Source organism: Varanus komodoensis, unplaced genomic scaffold (assembly GCF_004798865.1).
Source record: "Varanus komodoensis strain SLA01 unplaced genomic scaffold, ASM479886v1 scaffold55, whole genome shotgun sequence".
NCBI classification, from domain to species: domain Eukaryota; kingdom Metazoa; phylum Chordata; class Lepidosauria; order Squamata; family Varanidae; genus Varanus; species Varanus komodoensis.
This window is the reverse complement of record NW_025336157.1, coordinates 1,445,850-1,461,200: the sequence shown is the minus strand read 5'-3', so window position 1 is coordinate 1,461,200 and position 15,351 is coordinate 1,445,850. Positions and strand designations below refer to the sequence as shown.

The 15,351-nt window shown below is 52.9% G+C and overlaps 1 protein-coding gene across 1 annotated transcript; it reads right to left on the bottom strand.

The window, feature by feature from the left end:
* Positions 1-628: 628 nt before the first annotated feature.
* LOC123032475 (solute carrier family 22 member 6-A-like) lies at positions 629-8,781 on the bottom strand. Its single transcript, XM_044448371.1, has 10 exons — positions 8,374-8,781; positions 7,598-7,701; positions 5,871-6,025; positions 4,648-4,816; positions 3,577-3,700; positions 3,059-3,174; positions 2,374-2,588; positions 1,909-2,017; positions 1,252-1,455; positions 629-713 (listed from the first exon to the last, which is right to left on the bottom strand). The coding sequence occupies exons 1-10, from the start codon at positions 8,779-8,781 to the stop codon at positions 629-631; spliced, it is 1,689 nt and encodes a 562-aa protein (XP_044304306.1).
* Between the last annotated feature and the right edge of the window lie 6,570 nt (positions 8,782-15,351).

Below are 15,351 nucleotides of genomic sequence, written 5' to 3'. Positions count from 1 at the left end.
TCGTTCAGGTCAGTTTGGGACACAGAGAAGAAGTTAAATATACTCTTCTCTGGAGAAACTGGATAAGGAAGCCCTGGGCATGTTTTCTGCTAATTCCAGAACCCAAACTAGTCACCCCATGACTGGTGGGAGATACACTGTGTATGAACTATCAAATTCCCTTCCAAGAAATATAGTGATGGTCCAATTGAGTTAGCTGGGAAGGTGGGTTGGGCAAATTCATGGAGAAGGCTACTAGTCCTCATGGCTGCACATGACCTACAGTGTCCGGTCTTTGCCTCTGAGTACCAGCTGCTGAGGAACTTGGGTAGGAGGGTGTTTTGGCCCTCAGGGCCTTGTTGCGAGATGGTTCCTGTAGGATTTGGCAGCCACTGTGAAACCAAATGCTAGCCAGAGAGTCCTTTGCTCTGATTCAACAGGGCTTCTCTTATGCTCTTAAATTTACATCTATGCATATATAAATAAGCACATGCAAATATCATGCAAAGTGGTGTCCTTTTTCACACATTTTTTCGACAATGTGTAAGTGGTCTCCCTCTTTGAAGAGAGCCGGGGGAGCTCTGGCACCCTTTGTGGGGTGTGGTACATGGAGTGGTGTGCTCGGAAAGCTTTTCTGCCTTTTTCTGGCTTAGCTCCCCTCTTTGCTGGGATCCTCTTTGATGGAGGCAAACAAAACCTTCATTTGCTGTTCATCCTCTTGGCTGGGCCGTGACCTTAAAAGAAACAATGGCAGAGAAATCATCAATATTTTTCAAATCACGGCCTGCTCCAGGGGAACAGCCTCTCCTCCAACCCACCCTGTTGAAAGCCCACTTCCTTTTTCCTCTTCCCTCTCCACCCCCTTTCCTCACATGCTATGTCTTTTCTAGATTCCAAGACTGCATGGGGCAAAGATTGCCTTGTTTTCCTGGTTGCACAAAAACACCCCTGAGAGTGATAAAAAGACAATAATAAATACATGCGACGATAAAACACTAGTGCACACCAGCATGTTACAGGAGAGCCATTTTGACTTTTTAGAATGGGGTGCAGAAAACGACATAAAAACTAGACCACCAAACAGTCAGTGGGGGCTCCCCAGTCTGAGGTTCTCACTCCTGGGATGAGCAATGAAAAGCCACTGAAATTTGTCCATAAAAAAGACATTATGTTCTAAAAACAGTGCCTCTGGGTATATACAGACTTCTGCTTGCTTTCTCACCCCTCCAGGGTAGAAGCCTCCCAAGATTTTAGGAATGCCCTGAAACTCACTGTCTTTCCACTTGCTCAATGGTCTCCGGCAAAGGGACATTCCGAGTCTCCGGAAGAAAACAGGTGACGATGCCAGAAATTATGGGGGCAGCCCCATAGATGATTAGTGGCAGCGATGGGAAAAACTCCCCCAACATCTTCACCAGAGGGGCGATCATGCTGCCCACGCGGGCCATGGTGCCCCCGAGCCCCAGCCCTGATTGCCTGCGACGAGAAACAGAACAGACATGAAGCCTCTCCATTTTCCCTCCCTTGCAAGAGTTCCCGCTTGGAATCACGGCTCATTTCTTTGTTTGCTGAGAGTTTTGCAGAGCGGCATTAAATAAAGTCAAAGGATTCAAAGGAAATCAATTGCAAAGTTTAAAAACAATTGCACCACATTAAAAATAACCATCAGGTACAAACCTCATCGAGAAATGACCTAGGGAAATATCTAGGTCTTCTCCCAGTGGGTGTTTCCGTGTCTTTTTGGAAATGCCAGCAAATTAACATGTTGCTACCTATGCGTTGGCTCGGCAATGAACAGGCATGACTGTTCCCCATCCCAAGGATCTAAGCAAAATGCCTAAGCAATTTGCTATGGATCTTTAAAAGAGAGAGAGTCCTCTTTTTTTCGGTCCTGGCTTTAGGGAAAGGAACCCAGGAGCTTCATCCTACCTGATCACAGTTGGGAAAAGCTCCCCGGAAAAGATGTAGGCACAGTTGAAAGAGGCGGCCAGGGAACCCTTGCCGATCACCGCGAAAGTCATCCTCAGGTTGGCCAAATCTGGGATACAAAGAACAGTCAGACAGAAACAGAACTGGCTGTTTGGAGGGCAAGGAGTGGGTGGAGAGGCAGTCTTTTCGCATTAAAACAAATTCAGGGTACAAAAGAGTCCAGTTTGTTGTCTTACATGGACTGGTTAAAACAGAGCTAACAGCTGACCACTAAATTTGGATCCTGAAAGCAGAAATTCTATAGGATCCTGAAAGCAGAAAGTCTGTTAACACTCCTTTTCCTTTCCAAGTGTTCTTCTATTTTTTATTTTTAAAATTAAGCCAAAGGGTCTTTTGGCTTTGACATGAGCGTCCCTGAGGGCCAAGTGCCCTTCCCACAGCCCACCCTCCCTAGCGGACCCTCACCTTGAGGCACGAAGACATTGACCAAGATGCACAGGCCGGCCAGGATGAGCGACAACGCCTGGGAAAACCTCCGACCCACGTAGGTGATTGTTATGACTGAGATGAGCTTTGCTGGGAAGTCGACGGCGCCGAAGACCAGCTGGGTTAGGTAGAGGTCGAAGCCGAAGTTTTGCAGATCCATGGCCAGCCCATAATAGGCAAAGCTCGTGGCAAACCTGGGGAGGGGCGTGACGGATTGGGAGGCGTGACTTGATCTGCGGTGGCGGGAAAGTGCTGGAGATCTTAAGCCATGTTGTACATGCAACGAGTCTTAAGTTCAGTCCAGGTGAAAGGATCAAGGGACATGAGAATTTGCCTCATCCTGGACGGATGGATTGGCGAGCACCTCCGGTCCGGATTGGGGTCTTTCCCAGCCCTACCTGGGAGGCACCGGGATCAGAGCTGGGACCTTTGCCTGCAAATATGCCCCCTATCACTGAACTATGGATTGCCCCCCAAAAAACGAAGTAAGATTCTCGTCCTCATGGTTCTGAAGAAAAGGTGGATTCACACAGGGACAGGACTCACCCTGTGTATTGGTCCATCTGGCCAAACCTGCCCAGGCTGACTGGCGGCAGTCAGAGAACTATCTGTTGTGTGAGGTGTGATCATTCCCCCAGAAAGAGGAGAGAGAGAAATTACTTGCCAGACAAAGGAGACCCCACAGGAGATCTTGCGAACGGCCGGCGTCCGCACCAGGTCAGCCATACTGTGGTTTGTCTTGGTGGACGAGAGCTCCTTCTGCATGCTGGCCTTCAGAAACTGCGAGAGGAGGGAGCAAAGCTGAGCCAGAGCTGGGATGCACGGAGCAGGAGGCCAAGATTGAAAGACCTCACGGGCTGCCGAACGAGGGACGGGAGCTAACTCGCAAAGCGTGTGGGGAAGCGCTGCTCCTGTTGGCCAGCAGCCCGACCTGTGCAGCCAGGGGCTTTCCTTACAAAATGAAGTTTGGAAACAACGCAAGTCTTCCTGCTCGAGCTCGCGACAAGCAGCACGATCTGAAGCTGGCTTCATGAACTCAGCGTTGGAGGAGTCACCTTTTTATATATCTAGGCAGTCTCTGAATCCAGGTCTCCTGAGCCCCCATCCAGCCCTCCAACCATCATGCCCAGCTCACTTCCCAGCGAGCCGGTCCTCATTTCCCTTCTCCCCGCGGTGTCCGACCTCCACACTGAGCTTTTCCCCTTCCTTCTTCCTCCCGTTTATCCAGGCAGCTTTCTTCAGACTTCGCACAGCCTGCTCCTGTTTCCCCGAAATCGCCAGCCAGCGGGCTGACTCCACAAACAGCCTGCAGGCCAGAGAGATGGAAACAGAGTCACCGAGCGCCACTTGGAAGGAAGCACTGTCTAGTGGTTAGATTAGGCAGGGAGGAGAGCACAGGGCTGCAGATGCTCCCAATCACCCATTGCGCCATGATTTTGTGGCTTTTGTCCAGTTCTTTTCCCCACCCTCAAAGGCCGCCGACCCTAAAGGCTTTCAGCTCAACTCTGCTGGCGTTTGGGGCATGGATCCTTTTCCCCCCGCACCCCTTTTCCTTTGCCCTTCACCTTGATTGGAATGCACCCCCCACAAGCGTTTCTGCAAAATGGGCTTCAGCCCTCGAGAAGAAAGAAGTCCACATCCCATTCGAGCAGCCGTTTAAGAATGGGATTTTCCATCAACCCAAAGCGGGTCCCCAGTGCTGACACAGGCACATGGTGACGTCTAAGTCAGAGGGGTTCCTTATCCATGGCAGCTTGTTCTTTTGAGCTTCTGGGAGCTCTCCGTGGTGACGAACTGATTGGGGTTGGTGTTCAGCCACACTTCTGTGACACTCAAACAGAAAACTGCCATGGAGGTGGACCCCACCGGCCATCAATACCCTTCCCTGAATGCCAACCCACCCCTTTTCATCAATAAGAGCAGCCTCGAGATGAAATGCCGTTTGTGATGGTCCTAAAGGAAAGAAGATGCAGCTTCTTCAACGGGCAAGATCACAGCAAAACTTGGAGAAACCAGCCTTAAAAAAGACGGTCCAGCTGACATGGAAGGCATCCAAACGAAGGCCAAAAAGGCTCTTAATTTTTCCACCAGACCATTAATTACTGCTAGAACTGGTTTACTGGCATGGAACTGTCCACGTTTTGCGACTGTCCGTGGTTCTGGAATCTGCCACGAAGAGCATCTTTCTGTCCATATTTGCTCAAACGATCCTGCACGCACCCCGTGGACCTTCCGCCTCTTCTGCTGACCTACCAGGAGTAGAGGAAGAAGACGAAGAAAGGTAGAGAGACGGTGAGTTGCAGCCAACGCCAGTCGGAAATGGCGTACGCCGCTCCGGCCAGGATGAACTGCCCGATGGTATAGCAGTAGCCGTTGATGGTGCCAACAATGGCGCGGTATTTGGTCGGGATCCATTCCATGCCTGGGCCGGAAAAAACACACAGACAAGAGCTGTTGACCGTCCGGTCGTCCGCAGAGGCCGGCGGTCCACGGAGGGCACAGACAACAGGCGAAAAGCATTCCCGGCATCGTGACCTCCCGCCGTGCGAGGCCGGGCTTCCAGCAGCTGCACGGTCTGTGGGAGAGACACGCGCATTTGCTCGAGCGGCCGAGCCCGCTTCTCGCGGGCTTTCCAGCCAGGTCGCCTGCTTGTTGGTGGAACGGGCGTCTGTGCGAATGCAAGCACGGCTTTATGGAAAGCATCGCTTCCCGCTTGATTCACGTGGCAGGCGGTGGCCCAGGTCGCTGGAGCGGCTCGGAGTTGGGCTGCGTCCAGAGAGTTCTGCAGGAGATGCCGAGGTGGCTTGGCCACTGGCCAGTCCCCAAAACTGCAGCCTTTCTCCATGACCTGGCGACTTGTGGGTATTTTGGGAACCACAGTTCCCATCATCCCAGCCAGCATGGCCAGAGACCAGAGCTTCTGTCCAATGTGTACAGAGGAAGGCTGCTTCCTTCCTTCCTTCCTTCCTTCTGTCCTTCCTTCCTTCCTTCCTTCCTCCCTTCGATTTAGATCCTGATTTTTTTAAACAAATAACTCAGTTCAGCTTACACCACTCTGCTGCTCCTGCTCTCAGTCTTATCCCCACAAAACAACCCTTTGAGGTAGGCTGGGCTGAGACTCTGGGGCTGACTGAGTGGAGACTAGAACCCAGCTCGCCTGAGTCCAGCCCTTTGCCCTTAACACACTTACGGAGAAAAGTGGTTCATAGATTTATACCCCACTTTTTAACCCACAAGGAACCCAAACAAGGACACATAATTCTCCCGTTTCCATTTCGTCCGCACACCAACCCTGTGGAGTAGGCTGGCCCAAAGTTACCCAGGGAGCGCCATTCCTGAGCAAGGACTAGAACCCGGATCTCCGGCGTCCAGGTCCGACGCTCGAACCACACTCCATGCATGCTCAGGAACTATGTGAGCCCGGCGGGGCGCCTGGGGGACAGGTGTCCACGCGAGAGGGGAACTCTGGCACTCACACAGAGAGACGGAGTTGAGCGAAATCCCGGACATGGCCATCCCACACAGGAAGCGCAGCAGGCAGTACCCAGTAAAGTTTGGCACGAAGGCCGTGCAGGCTCCCGCTGCCCCCATCTGCAGGTAGCACCAGACGATGAGGGCTTTCCGGCCGAACCTGAATTTCCAGGAGAGGGAAGTCGGTTAGTCTGCCCCATTAGAAACATTCACGGAGCCTGCGAAAGGCTCCAAAGAGCCTTTGCAGACCCGGCCCCCTCCCTGGGATACATGGGGTTTTGTCTGCCGAGTGGTACACGAACCCTGGGGACGGGGCATCGTAGGAACTGTCCTTTCTGCCAGAACATTTATAGGGTTTTATCCTGAGAGGGGAATAGCACTTTATCGTTCCTCGCTGTTCCACAAAATTATTATTATTATTATTATTATTATTATTATTATTATAACATTTCTATGCCGCCCCTTGCCGAAACCTCGGGGCGGCTTACAACATGATAAAATACATTGAAATACAATAGTACATAATAAATTACCATTAAATATAACAATACAAAAAATACATTGATTTACAAATACAAAATTAAAATTATCAGTATAAAATAAAAATATAGGAGGAGAAAGAGAAGGAAGAAGAAGTTGCCCAGGCCAGATCATATGTTTTAACAATTGAAATTGAAAACAATTGAAAATCCTGCCATTCGTAGATTTGTGGTTTGGTGCTCGAATATAAATTTATTCTCTATGCCGTGTTTCTTAGGATGTAAGTTCTGTTGCTTATTCTGGGACTCCATTTTCCTGTTCTAACTTTGGAGCAGGTGGTTAATGAGTTGAGGCTTAATGATTGTAAGCCGCCCCGAGGCTCATGTGATGGGGCGGCGTATAAGTTGTTTAAATAAATAAAAATAAATAAATGAAATCTGCTTATTCTTTTAACTGGTGAGGCTGAAATTTATGTCTGTTGGAGATATAACTTTGCATGGCATTATATTTTGTATATTATAGCAATATCCCACCTTTTTTCCTTTCAAGGGGCTCTCTTCTCCTCCCACTGACAAACTTACCCTCACAACATCCCTGTGAGGTAGGCTGGGCTGAGGGTCTGTGACTGGCCCAAAGTCACCCAGTTGGTGCCGTGGCTGAGCAGGGACTCGAACCCGGACCACTTGAGTCCCAGACTCACACTTTTAACCACAGCACACCCCCTGGGTGCTGTCTAATTGGAAATTCAGACTTTGTGCTGAATTCATTGGACATGCACATGGTGGGCATGTCATGAAGGGGGCGGGCTGGAGCCGGGGTCAGACTAGATGGCCTGGGAGACCCCTTCTCACTCGCTCTTGTTTCTGTGTTTCTATTATTTATCTGGGCATTCTTGTCCCAAGAGACTTAAGTTAAATTTGCATATGCTGATTAATGAGGTCTCGGCAGACATCAGCAGAAGGATGACTATAACATTAAACTGTAGGGTAAATACACTTAAAATGAATATAATATCACAAATTGTTTATGTCTTATATGGCACTCCTTTCTTTTATTGGGCAGCCATTTCTGCTTTGGTGGTGCATTTTTAGGGGGTTCCGCCTGAAGCAAATATCTCGAGCAGATTCCAATTTTCAGTCAAAGAAGCTGAATTTGGACTCTCCGACCTTCGCTTATCGCACTGGGGCTTGGGAGAGATCTCTGGGTTTCGCTTCCGGCGGTGCTGCAACCAGCCCGAGCCCAGGGGCCTCACCTGTCCGAAAGGCCGCCGAAGATGATCGACCCAATCAGCACCCCGGCCATGTAGAGCGACTGCGCCATCTGTCTCAGCGTCCAGGAGTCACACACCAAATCCCACTGTGAACCCCAAAAGAGGCACATGAGAAGCGGCGCCAGGCAAGAGACCCCTGGCATCGCACCAACCAGCTCTCAGTGGCTTCCAGAATTTGCTCTCAGAACCTGGTGGTGTAGCCAAGCCGGGGCTCGTGGGGATGTGGCCCCAGGGCCTTTGCCACAGCAGGACGCGACCCCCTCACCGTTCTCTCTGCTTGGATCCAACCGGCCCCGTAGCTGCAGAGCAGAAATGGATGGGCGCCAGGCCAATCAATGCCCCCTGTTTGTTTGCCTGCTGTTACATTTATATCCTGCTTGCTCTCTTTTCAAGGAACTGAAGGCAGCTCACAGTGTTCCCCTCTCAATCTTATCAGCACGACAGCCCTGCAGGGCACCCTGAGGGTCTGTGGTTGGCCCATGGCTGAGCAGGGGCGAGAACCCGCATCCCCCAAGTCCCAGTTCCGCACTCTTCCCCTCCATTTTATCCTCGCAGCAACAACCCTGTGAGGTAGGCCAGCAAGAGCATTTGCGACTGCTCCAATGCTGCATGGCCCGGGGGGGACCGGATCCCGGATCTCCCAAGCAAACGCTGCCTCCCCCTCCGCACACCGCCCTCTCCCCCTTTCCCAGAGCAACCATCACACACACACACAGCGCTGTCCCCGCGCTTTTCCAAGAAGGGGCCCGATCCCTCACCTCGCTGACAATGGTGCTGGCGAAGACGCTCTGGTCGTACGCCCACCCGTCGGCACAGGGCTCGGTCTCCGGGGCGGCGGTGTCGTTGCCCAGGGTGGCGTTCGGGTCCAGGAGCCTCCACTGGGGGGTGGCGAAGCGGCGGCAACTCTCCGCCCGCCGGTTGCCGTCCATGGGGATGGAGACCCTCAGAAGGCTGTCCGCCCCCAGGGGCAGGCTGCTGTTGCCGGCTTGGCGGGTGTGATTGGCCGTGATGCGGATCTGGCAGTGGTGCCGGGGAACGCCGGCCGTGAAGTTCTGCAGGAGGTTGTGGCTGGCCAGCATCATGAGCGGGAGGGCCAGGAAGGCCACCGAGGTCTTCTGGAAGCGGCCCATGCCGCCCAGGCTGTCGAGAATTTCGGCGAAGCCCATGGCGCAGCGGCTCCCTGTGAGCAGCCCTGAGCTGGAGAATCGCGCCTCGTGGGGTCACCGGCAGGCCCACGGAGCTCCTCAGTGGCTTTCCGGTTTCGGGGCCTTTTGGAAGGTGGAAATGCTGCAGTTTGCTTTCCCCGCGATCTGTCGGCTGACCCCTCCGAACCTGCAGTGGGACTCCTCAATTTCTCCTCCCCTCAAACAGTTTTGCTCCTGTCTCCACTCTCTATTATTCAGCAGATCACGCAAGGTGCCAAGAGCCGTCAGTTCCGTGGCATTGAGAAGATGCCATTTGTGTGTTAAGAAACCTCTTGGCTGATCAACCGGGAAATGCTTCTGCGTATGCCCGGCACGTCTTTTAAAACTTCCCACAAGTTAAAATGTTACGTAAACGGGCAATTTTCTAAGGGGCAGCTGCGCTCTGAACGGAGCAGAAAGATCCACAAAATGTGGGGGAAAGGGGTGAGTGAAATGAACCAGTGAACTTTAGATTACATCAGCAAACTGACGTAAAAACCGAGAAGTATACTGGAGCTCAGAAAGCACACAAAATTAGGGGTGCAGGGTTGCAAGAGCATGCCTTAAATACCCACATTGCTTGTTGCATGAAAGGGATGTGCCAAACAGAGCTTTTAAATCCCAGATCCTCGGGCAAAGATTTTACATCTTACAGTCATAAAAATCACACGCCAGTTTGGTTCACACAACATGAAAACCTGCCGTTGTTTCAGGCTGGTTTGTTCTCAGGACTTCTAAACCCAGAACGGTTTCCTCACTGTGGTTTGTTGGCCGTGCGGAACGACTTCTTGCCAGGTTATCCAGGGGGAGGGACTTAACGGGATGTGAGAACCCAAAACAGTGGCTTGTGTGTGGTTTGCTGGAAAGAGCTTAGTGCAGGTGTGAAGCTGAGGGGGTTGCCTCTTTGAGCAGATTTATGCAAATGAAACTTTAAAATATGGGGATTGTGCAAATTCACAGTAACTGCTGAACCCAAGGTAATTCAGGGTCGCAGAGGCCTATGGGACACTTGCCAGTGGGGGAATTAAGGGGGAGATAACCCGTGGCAAGTTGCAGAATGCCTGGCCAGAAATAATGCGAGTTAACGGGCTAGCGGTTGAATAACTGGACTTATTTTCAATATGGCTTCAGCGTGACGCACCGACATTTAGTTCTTGTGGCTTCTTTGAGCACCAATGCAAAGGGTTTGGTCCCATGGGATGGTCAAGGGTCCTAATTTACAGAAGTGTTGCCCATCGGAAAAGCTCTCCAGTCCAAGTCCAGCAGAAGGAAGAGGCAGGAAAAAAGGCGCTCTGGGAGTGACCGAGGTATGGCCTCCTGCAACAGCCGGGGGTTGGACTCGATGGCCCTCCCCACTCTTCTGTTCTGTGATTCCATGATCCACATTTAGTGACATTAAGACAGAAGATGAGATGCTCAGATCAGCTGGCCAGAGCAAAGATGAATTGGACCTAATTTCCATTTAAAGGATAATTTCTGGATTTTTCCTTCTCTCTCAAAATTCGCTTGCACAACATTTACGCAACGTGCTTCGCTCTCTTTTGAGGATCGATCGATGAACTCTCTAGGGAACATTCGTGAATTAAATGTTCTTCCAACTCTATGGTCTGAAGGTCATTTAAAAATTATATAACTGTACGGGCAGCCACAGGAAAGTGCAGCTGTCAAGATTTATTTGCGTCAGGTCGCCCAAACGGCAGTGTTCTTGAAGGGCTGCGAGTGTCCACCTGCTAAATTTTGGCCGTTTTGAGGCTGGTGGTTCGTGTCGGCGGTTTCTGTCACACAGAGGTGTATTGCTGAAGAGCGACACCGAGAAGCAAAGGAAATTCATTCGGTCGCCGCACCGTATTTCGGCTGCTATCGGAGCCAGGCCTCTCCCCGTCCCTGGCTCTGTTCACCGATCGGCTTCTCAGCTTTTTCAGATGAGCGAAGGAAGAATTAAGCATCTGACCTGCTGTTCTGCTTCCGCTCACTCTGCCCCAGATAATAGGGGGCTGAAAAGAAGCCGTGCGGAAGGGCTTCTTGCCAGGTTATCCAGGGGGAGGCCTGTCCTTCTTGCCCCCCAGCTTTGCAGCAAGGGGTAACCACAATGGAAAGAGGGTGAGGAGGCAGGGCAGCTGAGGAGGATGCCGGTGAGGAAGGGGCCCAGGGGGTGTCTGGCCCTCCAAACCCGGTGGCTGCCCCATGGACAGACCTGACGGGCACAGGGTGACGTGCCCTCTTGGCTTCGTGGCTCCGGAGGCTCCACTTTGCCCCCAAGCTCTACTTGCGGGACTGACGGGGAAGGAAAAGTGAGTCAAGCTGAGCTGCTTGGAACTCGCTGCTCTCCGGCTCGAGTCCGACTTCCGCCGCTTGGGAGCGGCCCAAAAGCGGTCGACCATTTTCTTTCTCGGGAACTACGGCCAAAGTCCAGTTATGCAATCCCCGGGTCAGGAAGATGGTGGTTGTTGGCCCGGCCACTCGGAGAGGAATGCTGACGAAGACGTACTGGCTTCCTCGTCACGATGCGCTCGTTGGCGCCGTCTCAAGCGCACTCGGGTGTTCATGTGCGGTGAGGCGCGTTCGGATGCCATGGATCGGCGATTTGGACACTGGGTGGAAAATGAAGCATCAGCCATTTTTCCTCCAAGCCTGGGTGGGGGTTTGCGCTTTGTCCTTCCCCCACGACATTCGGCCCAGAAGCTCACAGGGTTATGATTATCAACAGACAAAGGAAAATTACACTCTGCTCATGTGCAAGGGACCCCTCTGCTTTATGATTTGTTTGCACAGGGACCAGACACAGAGAAATAGTGGATTTGGGGTCTATTCCAACTTGAACTCTGGGCCGAGAACTTTAGATTCCAGGAAGAAATGCCTAGTGGTGAGATATTTTGCAAATGTGAGTGTGGACACTCGCGTTAGGGTAAGAAAGCTGACAAATTTCTTTGCAACAGAGGGGTTGCTGGGAGGTGAACTCTGGAGCTGAGGCAGGCAATTTGAAAGCAAAATGTGCGTGCCAGTGTGCTCCTTTATTAGGAAAAGCAGTGTTGTCTAGTGGTTAGGAGGCCGGAGTGGCACTGAACCAACCTTGCAAGGTTATTATGATGATAAAACAGGGCAAAGGAAGACCGTCTAAAAAGCACTGAGCTTCTTGGAGGAAAAATGGGATGGATATAAGTGCAATGCTCATGTTTAAAAGATATTGTCGGGACAAATTTATTCTCTCTAAAAATGTCTTAGATCTGCTGGCAGAATGAACACGAACTGCTATTCTTATATTTCATTGGTACCTCACTTTTCTTCCTCTTGTAAGGAACTCAGGGCAGCCAAGAAGTTTCTCCTGCTCTGTTTGATCCCAGAGGCACCCTGACAGTTTTGTGGCTGAGTGGAACTCGAACCCAGATCTCCAACTCAAATCCCCAAACCCCACTGGCTCTGGGCTGGATTGCAAAGCAGGTTTGGGGGCCCAGACCAACTCTCGCCCCCGCCAGGTGTGGACCTGACCACGCAGCCCTTGGCGACAGACCAAAAGCATTTCTGCTCCCTCATTTATTCCCACACGGTCCTCCAACTGTCGATGGGGATCCCCAAGCACAGCATGAAAACAAGAGCATCTCCCTACCCATGTTCCCCAGCAACCGGCACAGAGGGACCCAATGACTGAGCTAATAATAGCCATTTGGACTAGTGGCCTCTCAGGCTGCAGGGGAAGCGGATGGCCATGGGGCGGTGTATCCACTCCGGGTTTTAGTCCCATAGGACTGGATCTGTATTGGGCTTTTGGCCGAGCACGCTGGATGGCCCCTGCAAGTTTAAAGAGGCCGTCTATCCACGCACCCCCTTCTTCACATCCGCAGCGCCCCGTTTGGGATGACATACACCGCCCCATAGCTCTGACCACTGCTCTTGCCAGCTCACTTTTAATAAATCGATCAGGAGGTGTTGCGACTGGAAACAGGGCAACACTGAACCGAGCAAGCAGGGCCTGCGACGGAAAGCTGCAGCGGGGACTCAGGTGTCTGCGTGTTCGTTTGTTTGTCTCGGTTTATTATGCTTTTCATCTACCCAATAACCAACCTTCTCCGACTGGATTGCAAACAGGCCGGGCAGCATCCTATCACCCTTGCCTTTGATGCACGTAAACCCGCAAATTAGAGGACCGCCAGTGTCTTCTGCCCCAGAAGAGGCTCGGTGGGGGCCTCTGTCTTGCAGGAATGGGGCAGGGATGCCCATTTAAATTGGCAAAAGCCTTTGTGGGCTTCATGCAGTTCTGCTCGCTTCCTAAGTGAGAACCAAGCCTGAGAAGACATCTGACACAACATCGGACACGCACAAGAGGGCCAGATTCCAGGAAGGAGCATCACGGCCCCGGCCCCCTCCCCTCCCCTCCCCACTGCCCACCGTGCCCCCTTTCCCCCTTCCAGCAACAAGCTGGACATCAGAAATCAAAAGAGCAATAATGAAAAGACCAAGTCTACTTTCGGGCCTTAAAACATCGGGTTTTAATGGGCTCGCGTTAAGCCGATGCATCGGAACGCCAGCTGGACAGAGGCTCGCAGGAAAATCCGCTCCCGGACCGGAGACCCTTGGCATGTCTCTCCGAGGGTCCGAGCCGACGGGCAAGAGGAGGGGCTACAAAACAGGGGCGGGGTTTCAGCATCTGGATTTCCGAGAGCAACTGGGACCCCCTTCGAGGCATCAAACGCCTCCATCTCCCAGCCCTGTAACTTAACCTTGTTGTTCCATAACAAGCAAGAAAGCAAAACAAGAGGGATCGGGGGTGGGAAGAGGAGACGCTGCCGAAGGAAGGATGCAAGGGAAGCGCTTTCGAGACCAGGGGGAAGAGAGAGAGAGGAAACAATTCGCCTTGCCTTGCATTCTCTCCCCGCGGTCGCCAAACCGCCGCCAAGAGCAACAGCAAAGCTGTGGCGTTTGTTATTTGCTTCGGGGCTTCGCTGAGAACAATCAATCCATGTTTTTCTGCCCCGGATGGGGGCTCTTTTGAAGGCCCAGGGAGGTGGGGAGATGCGGGCAGCTAACCTGCGATTGTGGAAAACAGATCTGCCGTCCGGGGTGAGGCGACAGGGCCAGCCTCCAGCAAGCACCCTCGGGTTTGCCCAGGCCTCCTTTCGATTATTATTTCTCCGAGAGGCACCGGAGGCTGGTCCCGACGGCCACCCTGTCCCCCGTGCAGGGGCTCAAGCTCAGAAGCGAAACCGATGGCTTGGTCCAGCCACTGGCGTAGGGCACTGCCAACGTGGGACAGCTGGGGCTGAGCAAGAAGGCCCCCCCAGGGGAATTTTCCGACAGGTTTTCTGAAGCCAGCCTGGCAAGGCAGCCGGGAATGGCATCCGTGCCAGATCCAGGTTTCGGTGAGCCCTTGGCCAGACACCCAAGTGAGAGGCAGGCGGGGCTTCGGCATGGAAGAGGAGAACCAGTGACCAGTCCCGGGGCCGCTGCGGTGCACTGCCCCATCTGCCCCAGTTGTGCTGGCACGGACTAGCAGCAGCCCTCCCACTTTTCAGGGAGGGTTTTTCAGCTCTCCTGGGAAAGACTGAGGACTGATCCAGGGCCTTCCGCACTCCAGGCAGCCGCTGTCCCGGGAAGCCGCGAACGCCCCCCGTGAGTTGCCGTTCAGGGCAGTGACTTGGGGTGTTTTTAAGAAAGGCACCGTGGGAGACGGGCAGCCCCGAATGAGGTGGGGCAGCCCTGTAGCTCTGCCCATTCTGGACATGGGAAACGGCTCTCTGCTCCTGGCTGAGCACGGCCAGCACAGACTGGCAGCAGTTTGCGGGTCACAGAGAGAAGACCTGGAGCTGCCAGGATTAAATCAGGGACATTTCTGTATCCTTCAGTTCCTGCCCTTCCCTGTGCGAAGAGGACAGCGAGGACCCTGGCGCCTGGCCACTCTGGCCAGCGATGGAAGGACCCCCTCGGCTGCAGGCTAATTCACGGGGTGCAGAACAGGCCGTGCGGAACAGGGGTCTTTCTTTCCTCTGCCAGGGTTGCTGCCTCCCCAGCATCCGCCGCCCGAGGCCTCACTGCCTCACAGTAGGGCTGGCCCTGCCTGCAGCCGAAAGCTCAGTCGACTCACGGAGATGGTGATGCAAACGAGATAAAACGCAGGCACAACGCAACCCTCGAAGAAACAAAATACACACATATGCCCCCCCCCCAGCCGCCACCTTCCCCAAAACCAGGAGAATTTGCCCCGTCAATGCATGGGATCCTGCGGGACCCCTCTCCGAAATGTCCCACAATGCACAGCGTGATGGCCTCTTTCCAAAGCATCCCTTTTGCCTTGTCGATGGAGAGCCGAACATCCCCAAAGGAGAGTCCATGGGCTTGGGCCCCTCTTCTCCTTAGATGGAGATCTTTCCCGTTCCGGGCTTGGTGGGGAGAAGCAGAGTCTGCGTCTGCGGCTGCTCCAGGAGCTTCGCATCCTTCCAGCGCTGCGATCTGAGTGGGACACAAGAGCCACTTTTCCGTCAGGATGGGAGCCCGGCCTGCAGTTGGCCAGCTCAAGTTTCCCCGACCCACATCCCTGGGGAGAAGCACGTCCTTCCATGC